A 16,485-nucleotide genomic window follows, 5' to 3' on the forward strand; every position below is an offset into this window, starting at 1 on the left:
TGGTAAAGAGAAGTGGTACGAGTGGTAGAGTAGCGGTAGCAGTGGTATTGGTAGATGAGTAGTGGTAGTTGCGGTATAGTTGTATAGTCGTAGTAGTAGTAGTAGTAGTAGTAGTAGTAGTAGTAGTAGTAGTAGTAGTAGTAGTAATAGCGCAGAAGTGGGAGTGTGAGTTGTTTTGAAGTGTCGCTAAGGAAAATGATTTTCGTTATTATATGATTTTGTGTTTCGAATAAATATTATGAATAATATTAGAGCGTTTTATTCGTATATTATATACGCGCAGACGATTCCGAAGTAGGATCACGTTAAGAATTATATTACGCTGCACCATAAGAGACTCTTACCGACGATTATGATATTATATTATGATAAAAGGTATATATTATCATATTGGAATAATAATCACAATATAATAGCTGGATAATAATATTATATATTATGCGTTGGTGGTATATAATAGACGTATGGTATATTTTAACAACAGACGAGCTTCAGACATTATATTATACGACGAGCTTGTTAAAGGAACGTTCGTCATTCCTGGCCAACATATAGACATCTCAAGTTTACAATTATTTACTTGGTTATTTGATTTTTTTTTTAACCCAGGACGCAAATAATTATTTACAGTTGCGCCATTTTTTTTCGCAATTTTCGTGCAATTTACGGAAAGTTATTGGTGTAGTTGGAGTTCGCCTATATGCGCGTAGCCTATGAATACATTTTTTTTTCCTTTATTACCAATCTTTACCACATGGGTACAATAATAGTATTAGCTGAAATACAAAAATACATATAATACATGAATAATCTTGATAAAAGCAGCCACCCAGTGATGACACTTAAAAATTGAGGTTATACATTAATTTTCATATAAACATATATATATATATTTATTTAATAATTTTTTTTTTTTTAAATTTTATATTAAGTTAGCATTTCTCTACACCAATTTCGTTTTAGGCGCCTTGGAGGATGAATAAATTAAATATTAGTTTGGTTGTTCAATTACCTACGCATCGAGATTGTTTTGTGATTGACGATTATACTAGATATAGGTAGTAACTAGTAGATAGTCTTATTAATATATTACAAATTGATTTGAGATGAGATTTTTTTTATTATTATTTATTAATTTAAAACAATTTGCTTTCACATAATATTTTAAACATAGATGTTTTGGAAATGTACAACTAATAGTTTGGATGTAGCGACATCAAAGCAATACACATCATACCTACTCACTATAATATCGACGAGGGACTATATGTAATTAAATTGTGTATTTTTCCTACTATCCAAATCGTTGTTAACAAGAAAATCTATAAATTTATTTATTTTTTAAAACGATCATTTTCTTTTTTAATATTTGCAAAGTCGTCTAGGTTTATATTTTTCTTACGATGCTATTTATTTTTTTAAATGTTGAACTCAGAATGTTGAACTGCATTGTAATCATATTGTAATCATATTGCTATACGATTATTATCCAAGTACGAACCAGAAAAATGTACACTCTTCCAAATGCTATTTTATCAGACCGTTGTGCCGATACGAGCAACGCGCAAATGATACGACTCGTTCGAACTTTATTCGAATTCGTGACAATAATACAAATTAGCGAAATAATAATGACCACATAAAGCCACGTATAGTTCAATCGGAGTACAAATATTATTATGCGCTAATGAATCAAAATCGAATACAAAAGGCAAATTCATGTCATAATGTACACGATTAAAAGTATAGGTACAGAAATACTTTTATGCGTAAAATATTCAAATGCTCGGAAAACACGGAAACTGTTTGAATCAGGGCCGGATTGGTATGTATTGGCCCATCGAGATTTTCGCTTCTATAAGCGGCCCATTTACATATTCAGTGGCCCAAAATTACGTCTATAACTATTACGAGCTTATAGGTGGCAAATCGTATTTTAAACATGAATTTATTTTTACTCACACTCCAGTGGCGGCGCCAGAAATTTAATACCAGGTGGGCCAGGCTGGGGCCCAAATTTTTTAGGGAGGGCCAAATTGTTGACTTAATATATATATAAAAACAATATTGACGACAGGCACTTTTGCAGAGGGGGGATGGGGAGGGTCAACTTCCAATTTTTCAATTTTTTTACAGTACATCGTGTAAACTTACTATAAAACAATGATTCGTAAACATGTATTAATAGTATTTATTTCCTAACAAAATATATATTTATGTAAACACTTTTTAATTTTTATACTCCCTAACCCAAAATTACACTCAATACCAATTACACCATCATGCATCAATAAAACTGTAGTACAATTGAGTTTCTATAACCATAAAAACAAAACTACAAATATTTTAAACTGACAATAAACATTATATTATGTAATAATACCAATTTAAATAAACAATCAATGAACATATTTTATTATATATAAAAAAAAAAACTATATAAATAAATATAATATTTTAAGATAAAATAAAAAACAACTGTTTAAAGTTTAAATTAAACAATTAAAAACTTTTAATATTAATTATTTGTTTAAAATTAATTGGAAATAATAAAAACGATAAGATAATAATATATTATATAAGTACCTATATAACACATGTAGGTAAGTTAAGAAAAACAGCAATAAAATACATAATAATATAAATAATTTATTTTAATAAAATTCTTCTATTATTATGACTTTCAGCAAAAATATTGATTATATCCTCAATATTTAATGATTTTGCTTCAGACTTTTCTATAGCAATTATACTTAAGCTAGATAGATTGTCATGAAGCATAGAATTTCTCAAATATGATTTAATTCTTTTCATACATGAAAAAGTTCTTTCACATGCTGCTGAAGACACAGGTATTGTAATTGCAATAGTACATAACTTATATAATTCAAAAAATGCTAATTGATAATCCAATAAAAATTTATGAAATTGAAAAATAGTTTTTATAGAATGGTATTTTAATTCAAATTGTTTTATTGATTTCCTAATAATGTTTAATTCAGAATCTAAAGAATCAATATCGCACATATAAGATAAAGCAAATGGATGAATAAGATTTTTATCCAAAAAATTACTATTTCTTGGGTCCAATACACTAATTCCTATCAATAAATCTTCATTATTAGAAAATCTTTTACTTAGTTCAGCATTGATTTTATCTATAATAATTAAATAAAGGTTTTTTCGAAAATCAGTTTCTGAACCTAATACTGAACTTTCCAATGAACTACCTTCAACTATAAATTGTTGCAAATGTTTGGGTAATTTTTTAACTCTGTTTTTTTCTTTATTTTGTGCAGAAGGGTGTTTTATATTTAATTTATTTGCCATTAATTTGGATTCACTATATAATTTTGAATGATAACTTAGATCATTTCTTATTTCACAAAAATGTTCTTTAAGAGAATTCATTAATATAATTGCTTTGGCCATATCAGCATTTTTATCTTGTAAATATTTGGTCAACAAGTTAATTTGGGAAAGTAAATCATTAAAAAAAAGTAATAAATATATAAATTTAAAATCTATGTTCTTAAGTAAACCAGTAGCTTCTGAGGAACGCATACTTTTTTATTTGAAATCTTATATAATAACAACAGTATAACTTCCAAGGTAGCTTTAACAGCTCGACATGTATGAATTTGAGATGACCAACGAGTAAGGCATAATCTTTTAAGTTCAATTGGTTTTGGAATTTTTAAAATTTGTTTTTGAAGCTCAATGAACTTAGAATGAATTGAAGATCCAGATATAAAATTATATAAATCTTGTAAAAAATTAAAGAAAAAATTTACTTCATCAACATTTTTTGCTACATCTACAAGAACTAAATTAAGACGATGATTGTGGCAATGAATATAAACAGCATGAGGAACTTTATTTTTAAATAAAGCTTGAACTCCATTAATTGAGCCTCTCATAACATTAGCTCCATCATATGTCTGTGCAACACATTTATTTATATCAATCTTACATTTATTTAATTTTACTTGAATATGATTAAATAATGTGTTTGCATCTAAATTTTTTAGTGGAGTAAACCCTAAAAATCGCTTTTTAATTTCATTGTTATAATAATATCTAACGACAACTGATAATTGTTCAGTTTTTGTAATATCCTTAGTTTCATCTATCATTATTGCAAAATACATAGATTTGTCTAGTTCAGAAGATATTTTATTTATTATCATACTAGCCATGATGTGAATTAATTCTTTCTGTATTGAATGATGAAGATACCTAGCATTTTTTGGGCCATTAATTTTCTTTTTAACAACATTATCAAAAAGAGAAATAACTTTCATCAACTCTAAGAAATTTCCTTGATTTATACTAGATTCATTTTCAAGATGTCCACGGAAGGCAATACCCTGAATAGCTAACATTCTTAAAGAAATTATTATTGCTTCCATATATTTTTTATTTTCAATTACAATACTAGCATGATGATTATTTAATTTTGATAACACTGAAGTCTTGTTTAATTTGTTTTTTTTAAATTCTACCCATGAAATAGTACAGTTTTTATGTTCATCACTATTATCATGTCTCAAAAAACCCCTACTAGACATTGCATTTTTCCAATTAGTGTAACCTGTACTTATAAACATACTATCACTATCGTTCTTTTGTTTAAGTGAAAAAAACCTACAAGGAAAACAATATACAGCATTTTCACTTTGACTATATTCTATCCACTTAAATTGCTCATACCAACAAAATTGAAAACTTCTGGTCCTCTTTGTCCGGCCAGTACCATAGGTAGTCTTAGGATAGTTCTTTAAATTTGGTTGATATGGCTCTTCATCGATGGTTTGTGAAATATCATAAGGACCAGGAACTGTACGAAGGCTTTGAGGCTTGACTATGTACTCTAATTCTGGTTCACAGTTTGTAAAAATAGATTCATCAATTTCATCAGCACTTTCATAGCTTGAACTAGATTGAAAAAAAAAATTATTCAATATAAATTCCTAAGTAAGCTATTAAACATTAGGTATTAATTAATAATTATTAAAGGTATGATTAATTTACCTGCATAAGTCAACACTACTACAGGTACTAGATGAAGATGAATAATTTGATTTTTCAAGTTCTTGATTAGGTTGTTCATTTGTATTACTAAACAAGTTCAAATTAAATGGTATGTTATAAACTATAGTACGGTTTATTTTATTTGAAAAATGTTTAAGGTGAATAGCATTATACAAAATTTAAATTCAATTAATATTTTTATTATTAAATAAACACATTTTTATGCATGTAAAATATAATGTACTAATGTATAATATTCTATCATTTTTGGCATTTTATATTGCATTTTTTTTTTTTTTTTTGATATTTTTAATGAATTTTTAAGATTTATAGTGCATTAAATTCACAGCCTTAGTTATAAATAATAACATAATATATTATACCAAAAATCATTTGGAAAAAAATTGTCAACTCACTTTTTAAATGATTTTGAAAACTCTGCATTAGTTGTATCATGTTCAATCGTCATTACAGTCGAATGATGAATATTTTTATTTACATTTGTAGTTTTCGAATTTATTGCTAAAATGGTCATTAGGTTTGATTTAATATTAATTATTAATTCTCATAATATTTATTTTAAAAAACTTACCATCAGAAGGAGAATCAAAATTAGATGCTTTGTTTACTTCCAATTTTATCTTTTTAGGCGCAAAAAAAAAAGATTTTATAGATCTGACGTTTTTTGTTTTGATAGTCTCATTTTCGATATTGCTTTCTGACATGACGACGAGTAAAAACGTTTAAATAATTAATTAATTAAATATTGATTTAATAAATGTTAATTATAAATAACAATGAATAAGTAATAAAAAGTCGTAGCTGAATTGTTTGACTACTTTGTAAAATACCGAAAAATCGTAGTAGTAAAATACCTTAAACAACAGTTTAGTAACAATCAAGAACAAAATCAACTGTCAAATGACCACAAAATGGAAAACATAGAATAGTATAAACTACATACACGAATAAACGGTTTTACAAAATTAAAAATATACAGTAAATTGTAGATAACAGTACCTCGCGCATCGCCGTCGATAAAACTGTTACTGATTCTTACAAGTTACAACTCACAAGACAATGCAATATTTCAAAAGTATCTAAAAATAGAATGTTTTCCCTTGTATTTTCTTTATCATAGTTGGTTAATAATCTAAGCATTCTAAGCCCACAGTTGGCGTAGTTCATGGAATTTTCAACAAAATTATTAATAACATAGATTAATATTTAACAATAACTAATAAGTATAATTTATTATTTTCGTATTCAGCCGCTGGAAAATACACGTTATCTATGAGGCTTTCAAGCATAGTGCATAGTTTTCAAGTTTTCAACCCATTCAAAATGTTGTTCACGCCATTTATTATGACTTAATACTTTCATATTTTACTAAATCATGATTTATTCGTGAGATATTTTTTAGTATTCTAATATGATTAAATTTAATTTTTTGGGTGGGCCACAGGGGGGGCCCGAGACTTTTTAAGGTGGGCCCGGGCCCACCCTGGCCCACCCCTGGCGCCGCCACTGTCACACTCGCACGACCGGCCCAAACTTTAAGCGGCCCACCGAGATTTTCTCGGTAGCTCGCCTAACCAATCCGGTTCTGGTTTGAATGTTATGATACCAATATAATATTACATCGCGTGTATAATACGGACGATAAATTGGCGTTATTAGAATAATAATATAATCCTATAAATTTTCGAAAAAGTTTTTGATCTCGCCTTTGCAAGTATATAGGTAAGGTCTATACGAGAACTGCTACACGCCGCCGTGGCCACAGTCGGAATGATTATTTTAACAGTCGCAGTGCGTGAACATCACTATAATTATATTTCGAAAGTTATTAATTTTACGGATACCTTTCTCTTGACGAAACATGTGAAATGCATACATAACACGTTTCATGATATTATGCGTGTACTTACCCTTATTTGTTCCACCCTTACCTATATATGCGCATATCGAGAATGCACAATATTATTATCGCATGTACCTGTGTACAATCAACTTTTGTTTTCAAACATTTATATTCGTATTTTATAATACTTTTAAATGCGAACTACACAACAACTATATAATATTATGTACATATTTTATAACATAATAATCCGAAGTACAATGATACACTTTTGTTTGAAATGTACCTACGCATATAATATTATAAAAGTGTTGAACGAATAGTTTTTGAATACAAACTCGGGGAAAAAAAAGCGATATTTAGAGGCATATAATAATACCAATGCACGATACATCGACATTTTTTGTAAAATATGTATTTTGATGAGATAAAAAATGAATAGCTACCGTTTAAAAATCAAAATTCCGTATCAATTTTAACGACAAACATAACCATGCGGTCCTATAGAACGACGTACGGTGACGAGGTCGTATTAATAATATAACTAACCACGGTGGTACGTGTTATGAATAATCGATGATTATTATAGTGATGTCTCGATGACATGGGTCCCCACGGTGTTGGCCTGCTGCAGACATCCCGCAAAATACTTTGATTGACACGATTTTTTTTACACAGGCTTTATACGTATAATAACGGCTAACAATGGCTAACAATTCCGTTGCTGAAACAACCGTACAATATAATACCAAGCTGGGTTTAATAACGAAAGGCTGCACTGCGAAAGTTTTAATTTTTCGGAAATATCGAGACTGAAGCTCGGGCCTGAGGGCAGCGTCGAGAAACAGTCACGAGAGAACGCAATAATCAAAAGTAATACGAAAACGATTTTCTATTAATAATTAACGTGGACGGAAATAATAATAAAAATAACAATACAATCTGGTAACGATTGATCGTTGATGGTAGAAAAAACGGTTGTTGGGAATAAAAAAAATCTCGTACAATAGGTTTTATGTACAATTATTACAGAAAAAATATTACGAAAAAAAGTGTCTTTCTTATAATTATAATAGTATATTATATTATATACTATTTAAAAATAGGAGCTTTCGTATTTATTTTTCGATCAATATTTAAGAGATAATCTATACGTATAATGTAAAAACACTGCAAACTTAGATAGATCACATAATCTAGTCACATTGAGACAAAAATAAATAAGTTTCAATCAAAGACTATACATCAACTAAGTTTCCCGTTTAAACACAAACTTTTAACCGAAAAAAAAATAACAATATAATGTATATTACTGTATATTAATTATTCTGCCATTAGCTGCATAGTCATGGTTTACGATTCTGGGGCTGCTTCGAATACCTACAACATAAAAAAATAATACAGTTCTTTCAATCAATATCCCTTGGAACAATTATAGTCAATAACCATGGTACCTACGTTAGTAATCTAGTCCTCCACGAAGACCTGAATATAATTACCATCCCAAAATTAGCTTCCGTAAAAAAAACTAATATTCCACTAAAATCGTTTGATTTTCTAACTATCCTTTCTTGATCGAATAAATACCACCAGTCTCCAAAAAACAAAATGGTTCAGGGCATTGTTCATTCAACTTAATTATTTCATAAAAATAATAAAAATAATACTTTAAAAATTATAATTTAAAATTACCATTATGAATATAATAATATATGGTATGAAAATAGTTTTAATTTTTGTTAATATTTGTATTATTATCAAAAATAATATATTGCATTTCCTCTCTGCAGAGTAAAATCAATGGAAATGTTCAGTTCTAATCATGTAACTCGTGTTATTTTACCGGCTCTCATTTCATTAAATTTATTCAATGTCTAATTATATTATCTTATTTATTGTTAGTATTTCTAAAAAAAAAAAATAAATATAAAAAGTACAACCATGTTCATCACCTATAAAACAAATCTTGTAATAGTTTTTATCGTTTGGGACACAACTTACCGATGTCACCATTACTATAAACGTATACGGACTTCCATATTATTATAGCTTGTTATAGTTCGTGGACTCAACTGACCTGTTGATATCTTCTTTCGCGTTTCGATAATTTATTGTACCTGTCGTCTGGTAGATAATATCATTATTTGTTAGTAAGACAAGTGTCTGTCGAACATTGTACCGATGAATAACTATACACCAGTTTTGTACTACGGCATCAAATATCACCACTCATTACGGTGGAAAATGGGTTGAAAATCGTGTGACAAAGTCACATAGGATATTCCGCATGCGAAATGGAAATACGAAATAACTGTTCTAAGTCGTTATTTTAAATATACAAATTTATAAATCTGTGTTTTCTTATATTATGAAAATTCGCATTAACTGGCCACTTCATCGAGTAAGTTTATACGAATATTACTGCTGCATGATGACATGATTCTTAGTCGAACCCTCTAAATATTATAATACAGTATTTTCGGTGTGAATTTTTAGTCATCCGGCCGGAAGTCAAATCCGTCTTCCGTAGAATATATTATAGGTCAATAAGTGTGAATATATATCCAAGAATAATAGTCTTCCGGTACAGCTACTTGGAGAAATTACACGACAAAATGTGTAGGATTTTAGATTCTAAGTGGATCAGCTATGAATGTATTGGCTTATCGGTTTTGACAACGACGTATATGTTTTTTATATTTTTATATTTTTCGTATTTGTCGTCGTCGTCGGATCAGTTTATGTATATAATTATAAAGGAGTGTTGTTTTTTTTTTTTTTTGATTTCGTCGCGCGTGTAATTAGAAAATATAATATAATACACCTAGGTAAAATATCGAAAATATAAGCGAGAAAGAAAAAAAGGGCAAATGGCGGTATATTACGTATAGTTTCATGCGAACTGCGACGGCTTTAGGCAGTGCAGTACTTACTTATAACTACGGTTAAAAACTGTCAAACAAATATATTTTGCGAAAAAACGTTCGCTAACGGGGTTTCGTCGGGGAATAGTTTTAAACGAACCTATGAAAAGTTTAAGGTGTCATATTGTGAAAATCGTTAAATTTTAATTATCAAAGTGCGCGTACAGCGCGGCGTATACATCACTAGACACTGCTACATTTATATTGCTCTTAAAAGATCAAAGGCCGTTAAAACACTCGTAATTTGAATATCAACACAAAAATACAAGTCTGCGCGTAGAAGTGTAATACCTTTCCGACGAAACGATATTTATTATTATTTAGTCGATAAAACGCGTTATTTGCCAATGAACCGTATATAGTATTTTACAATATAATAATATGTGATTAGTACTGACGTTGAGTTTATTTTTTTTTATTAGGAAAATTTTTTTTCTTTCGTTTATTAAACCACGCGGTGGTATATAATATACGACGAACGCGCTAATGTTTTCCGCGTTAAAAATCAAATCGTTTACAAATTTTGTTCTCTTTTACTCTGCACACGAACGTGTTATTATTATTATTATTCTGTCATATTATGTATATGACTGTATATTATAACTTTACACAACATATTATTATTATTATTATTATTATTATTATTATAACCATCGGGTTCTGGACGACGAACGGGTTTTGCAATAACTTCGTGAAGTTTTTTAATTGTCATTATATCCGTGTATTATACATATACAATATTATACCGTGTACGTTACGATAATAGTATTATTGTTATTATTGTTATGTCGTGAAGAATATTTTAACGAGATGAACGCATCGCCAAGCACCGGTGTCGGTAAATCTATTATGCTTCATTGATTATTGTTTTGTATATATAAATATATATATATATATATATAGGTACGTTTTGTTTATTCCGCAGTGACATTATAATAATATAATAATACCTATACGCGTGTGAACCTCTGTCTCTCTCTCTGTCTCTCTCTGTCTCTCTCTCTCTCTCTCTCTCTCTGTAGACTATATTATAATATAATATTATTATATCCGCATACAATACAGCTGCTGGCGGTACGTCTATATAGTGCAGTGAACAAATCTATCTCGCACACTATTACAATATCATATTGTGTACATCGGGGTGTAGTACAATATTATTATTATTATGTTATGTGCTGCAGGTATCGCGATTATAGATTTATATTTTAGATTTAATAATAACCCGACTCTTGCGTTTCGCTTCGTCTGTCGCAGCCGATATTACTATGCGCGCCTGCGTGTTTGTGAGGGTGTGGGGGTGTGGGTGCGCGTGTGTGCGTGTGTTTGGGTGGGCCCTGGTGTGGGTGTGTATTCGTGCGTGTATCGAGGTGTATATTGGGTGGAGAGCGCAGCTAGAAACCGAAGACGTCGCGCAGTTCATCGAAACGGAACTGAACAAAACAAGCAATTTCGCCGATTGTCACCTACTGTGTGGTACGGTGTACCATATTATTGCTATTATTCCTACTGCTGCTGTATACCGATATACAGTGTGATCCGTTTAATCCATACGCTAAACCGTTGCCTCGGTCTGCGGTTTTCATGGTTTGAACAATTTTATATTTTGTACTATAGATTTATATTTTTATTTAAATTTGCATATTAGTCTAGCCGTTTAGACGTATATGGGTATATAGTTGGTACTTTTAGAGTATTACCGTATAATATACTCATGCGAGAAATCCACAATGTACAATCATACTATTCGTAGTGTTTCGTACAGTGCTTTCATATATTTTATTAATCCATACTTATCTATACTTTGAATTCAATACACCAGGGAAGAGTATTTTCTTTGATCAAAAATGAGTGTTTAAATAAAAATAATATTTAACTACATATATTATGATGAGTGGTTTTTATTAATTCATAAAGGTTTGAAGTTATATAAATGAATGTTTAGATGATGATTGCGCAACACAGTTTTTCACGAAGTACCTACCCCGGGGGCAATCGCTTCGCACTCCGCCTTTATATACTAATATAAAATGTAAACGCTTTTATGTAAAAGGAAAAAAGAAAACTGTTCGTGGAACATTCGATTGCGGCGTAGCTCGTATCGAAATGTTCGGGAAACTACATTCGGCCGGTACGGAGCATGGGAAAAAAATTATGATTTTCCATTGAAAATGTTCGTATGTATTATCATCATAATATTGAATATTTATTTTTGTACATTAAACTGCATAAAAACTTGTTCGCTCCAAAATCGCGGACATTTAACGATAAAACGAGTGTAGCGCGTTAAATGAATCACTCGGTAAAGCCATAAAAGTATAATAATATATATTTATTTATATATATATATATAGTGGCTATTTTATTTTGCGGCAAACGTCGATAAGGTAAACATAGGCTATTTGACCCCCCCCCCCCCCTCCCCGCCGGACCATCAACCCTCCACGTGCCATAAAGCTGTCGTTATTATATGGCACACGCCGATAGCGTCAGTCGAGAACTTTTGTTTAATTTGATATAATATAGGGATTTGGCTTATTTTTCTCGTTCACAGCGCAAAACGCCTTTATGCGTCTATCACTATTATGAAAAAAAAAAAGGAAAAATAAGAGTATAATATAAGGTAGTTCATTTCCGTCACGACGGCGATATTGTTATTATGATATTCATGCCAAAATCGTAATAGAATAATATTATTATATTTTATAGTATTTCGCGACAAAATACGCGATCGTATAACGTCGTTTTACGCGTGGGAAAATGATTTGGCGACCAGTGATATTTTATTAAAATTCGACTGAATTACCGTTTAGTGTTTGTAATATTTAACCGGAAGTACCGCGTACGGATGTCGAAAAATCTAACGGTCGTACAGCAGATATCACGTCGTTATCACGCGAAATTAAATATTCATCTTAATACCTATAAATTGTAATACTATATAATATACTAATATTATGTCGTATGCGCCGATCACTTCCGACTTACACTATCAAAACACACACACACAATAATTAAAATAGAACGCTTTATTGCGCTGTTTTGTCCAACAGTGACCGCATCAGCACGCTGTAGGACCCACATTTGTCTGCCCCTATCACTGTTATATTATGTACCGCTAACCTAGTTTCTGTTTTGCTACATCTACTAAAACTTTTACTGGCTAAGACTATTAATATTAAATGTTGTTACACACGTTGCATACATGTTTACTTGACCTAGTTAATAGTTTTAATACGTTAATAATGTTTGTGTTTATATTATATTTATTTATGCACGATACGTAACAACTTTAAAAATACGTAAGTCGAGTGCATTTTTCACATCTACAATCCGTATTATGCATTATTTTCTGTATTTAAAAAAAAAAAAACACGATTAACAGATGATGTTCATCTCCGTGTTAATCAGGTAGGTACTTACAATTTAATACACCTATATAAAGGAGAATAAAGTAATTTATATTATTATATTGACAAACGAAATCGTTATAATATCTCACACGAATATGTTCAATTCGGCCATTTTTAAAACCACCAAATTAGGTCGACGTATTATAGTGCTTATACATATTATAATATTGTACGAGATAAAATCGCTTTTTGAGTATATATTCCGCGGCTGCAGTAAGGTCGATTAATTAAACGTGTTACCGATTTAACCAGAAGGTAAAATTAATTGTGTAGGTCCTCGTATAATTACACTATATAGATATATATATATAAAATTGATCGCCCTCCAAACTCGTCTGTACAGTCTAAATTATATCCGCGCGTAATAGAATACCGGAAGGCACTCGATAAACCGAATCCCCGCGATAGGGGCGGAAAACAAAAGGAAAACAAATTTAGCTGTCAAACAATAATTTTATGTAAGTATAATATTATTGAGTTTTGATGCATTACAAATGCGTCATAGGTGCCAAATAAATATTTGTAGCATATTATATTGGTCGATGAAAACAACATCAAATTATGTATATTACCACCTACGCATAACTTTTCCTACTCCACCGCTATATTATTATACAAATGATTGTTCCGTCGTTGCTATTGAATAGTTTTATTGTCTAATGAAATAACCGAGTGTAGGTTCGAGTATAGTCGCAAATGACGACTTGATATAATATTATTATCGTGATTTTACTCTGCACGCGGTTTGGGTCCAGTGAAAGTACACGCCGACGTTATATTTTAATCGTTTTCGTATTTTATTCCGTTCGCTGCGGGCTGAAAACCGCGGGCATTTAAAAACGATTATTATTAAATGTAGAGCCTGGAGCAGCAGTATACAATGGGTATAGGCGTACACAGCGATTTCGTTTGGAGCTGACAATAATAATAATAATAATAATAATATTATCATCATGAATCGGGCAGGTGTCTGCGCTGCAGTAGTATAGGTACTATAGTTAAATTATTATTCCCGGTGAAAATAATACGAGACGCATTTGTGATTTGTCGTTCCACTGGAAAACAATATTCGAGTTTGGTTTATTGCCGACGACGACGTCAGGAACGGCAAAGTATAAAACAACTATATCGTCGGGGTGTTCGGTGCACGCGCGTGTTAGACCAAATACACAGATTTATACGCGTAAGACCGAACGGCACGGCGGCGCAGTATAATATAATATTATTATTATTATTATTTCGTCGACTCCATAATACAGCAATAATATAGTATACGCGACGAGTATCTCTCCCCCCTCCCCCCTACGCCCTCCCCACCGAATAATCGGTGTGAGCCACAAAGACATTTGAACGTTTTATAATGGTATATGTCAAAAAAACGTGGGACGAAAATCCGCAGTGACTCTGCGCCCGTCTGTGTATTACGCGCGCGCTGCATAATATTATTATATATGGCTTGTGTAGAGACACATACGACGTGTACACGCGATATTGAAGACTCAGCTCGAAAAAAAAGAATAACCGCATATTGTTATACATATATTCCGTCGAAGTAAAAAAAAAAAAAAATGTAATCGAATTATGTTTTCCATATATGTATATCGATGTAGAAGAGATCAAATCGCATTTATATTATAATATATATATATATATATGTATACTATAAAAGTTTTAAAGTTTTTCATCTGGTGTATGATACCTATATATTATACTATACGCGATCCCAATAATAATAATGATAGTATCACAAAAACTGCATATTGTTTATAACAATAGGACCGACTGACAGGTTTTGAAAAAAAAAAAAAGACAATACAAATCTTGATTCTATGGGCGGCGTAACTGTTTGAATTATGTTAAGTTCGTATTTAAATCAGTACCAATAATATTTTATCACAACGTTTTTTGATTATAATACATATTGTACGGTTTTCGTATATAATATATTGACCGTATCAGATTAATATTATGTCTAATATTACAGCAGTGAATAATTTGTCTTGTGTCAAGGTACAGCTAGTCCGCTACCGAAATAATGGTACAGGTGTTTGACGATCTACGGGAAAATCGCCCCAAAAAGTTTCAAGACAATGATCTCACCAGTTTAAAACTGCCTCGACGATATAAATCGTTACCCAACACGCCAAAGCAGTTATTTTTTGAAGGCGAGGCCGTTCAGATCGATTTGCAGTCCTCGACCGCTTTGATGATGATACAAGTTTTCAGCGATCTACGTGAAAATCGTCAGATAGCGGTCGACATCAGTGATGTCAAGAGTTCAAAGGCTCAAAGACTGTGTTAATCGATGCCCGATATGGTAAATATATTCCTGACAAATGCCGGAGTCGATGGACCCGATACATCCGCCGCGGAAATGACCGTTTTGCCGGATTCACCGCATGCGGAGACTGCAACTAACAGTGCAGCAATGACACCCGTCGCCGCAGAACTTATCGACATCGACACGATGTTGTCCGTCTCGCCAACTCTCCGGTTAATCCGGTCGATTCCGGTCGAATCCGACGCGCAACAGTTTGGTCCAATACAGAACGTGGCACCTGCACAGTCGATTTGGGGATGCCGAGTCGAGAGATGGTTTGACAAAACCTTTGGACCCGCAGGAGACCGCAAGTTTACAGGAAACGGTATCCCTTTGCGGCCTCGGAGATGCTGCAGAAATGGAAACTATACAGTAACAGATTAAAACGTCGCTCATCATACTATACGGAGCCGGGTGCGAAGAGATTCGCTCGGCGAATGGTTAGCTGCGGTGCTAACCGCGACATGGACCGTTATTCAGTATATTTAGTTTTGTGAGGAGTGTTTGGGCACCGGTTTGAAAGTTAGTTTGGTTTGCCCACTCACTTATTATCACCTTTATCGCACCTGTGTAGTACGTCACCGTGCTCGATTATCCCGAGTTCGCTCCGCGCATTCGTGTCCGGCTGGACGCCATTCTGTTGGCCGCGGACAATAGTTCGTAGTCCGTGTTTTCAATTGTTTGCGTTCGCCCGTTCGTTGTCCTCCATTGTTTGCAGCCGTTAGGGCAGGTTTTTCCGCACGTATTTCGTGCACCGTGCCTGCTGACGGTTATTCGCCTTGTTTGAATGTTTATTCTATGTCGAGAGTGGTATGACTGTATAGTGACCAATTTATTTTAATTACTTACATTTTTCGGTATTAATACCATGGACAGTTTGTTGTATAATATAATAATATGCTCTGGTGCTTCGTTATAAGATTTTAATAT

The 16,485-nt window shown here is 31.8% G+C and overlaps 2 protein-coding genes across 5 annotated transcripts in view; one reads left to right on the forward strand and one right to left on the reverse strand.

Moving 5' to 3' along the window:
* The window catches only part of LOC132944689 (uncharacterized), a 382,446-nt gene that overhangs the window by 120,861 nt on the left and 245,100 nt on the right, over nucleotides 1-16,485 (forward strand). The gene's annotated exons all lie outside the window — the stretch shown is intronic.
* On the reverse strand, nucleotides 3,525-6,121 carry LOC132945662 (zinc finger MYM-type protein 1-like). Its single transcript, XM_061015429.1, has 6 exons — nucleotides 5,627-6,121; nucleotides 5,451-5,556; nucleotides 5,035-5,121; nucleotides 3,990-4,938; nucleotides 3,795-3,941; nucleotides 3,525-3,725 (listed from the first exon to the last, which is right to left on the reverse strand). Exons 1-6 carry the CDS (start codon nucleotides 5,757-5,759, stop codon nucleotides 3,525-3,527), a joined length of 1,623 nt encoding a protein of 540 aa, XP_060871412.1. The 5' UTR covers nucleotides 5,760-6,121.

The sequence above is a fragment of the Metopolophium dirhodum genome, chromosome 5 (genome assembly GCF_019925205.1).
Source record: "Metopolophium dirhodum isolate CAU chromosome 5, ASM1992520v1, whole genome shotgun sequence".
Lineage (NCBI taxonomy): Eukaryota > Metazoa > Arthropoda > Insecta > Hemiptera > Aphididae > Metopolophium > Metopolophium dirhodum.

Coding starts and splice junctions, on each gene's coding strand:
- LOC132945662 (XM_061015429.1), bottom strand. CDS start 5,759: ATGTCAGAAAGCAATATCGAAAATGAGACTATCAAAACAAAAAACGTC. Junction 5,122..5,450: donor TTTTCAAAATCATTTAAAAA/GTGAGTTGACAA, acceptor GAACTTGTTTAG/TAATACAAATGAACAACCTA. Junction 4,939..5,034: donor AGTAGTGTTGACTTATGCAG/GTAAATTAATCA, acceptor TTTTCAATCTAG/TTCAAGCTATGAAAGTGCTG.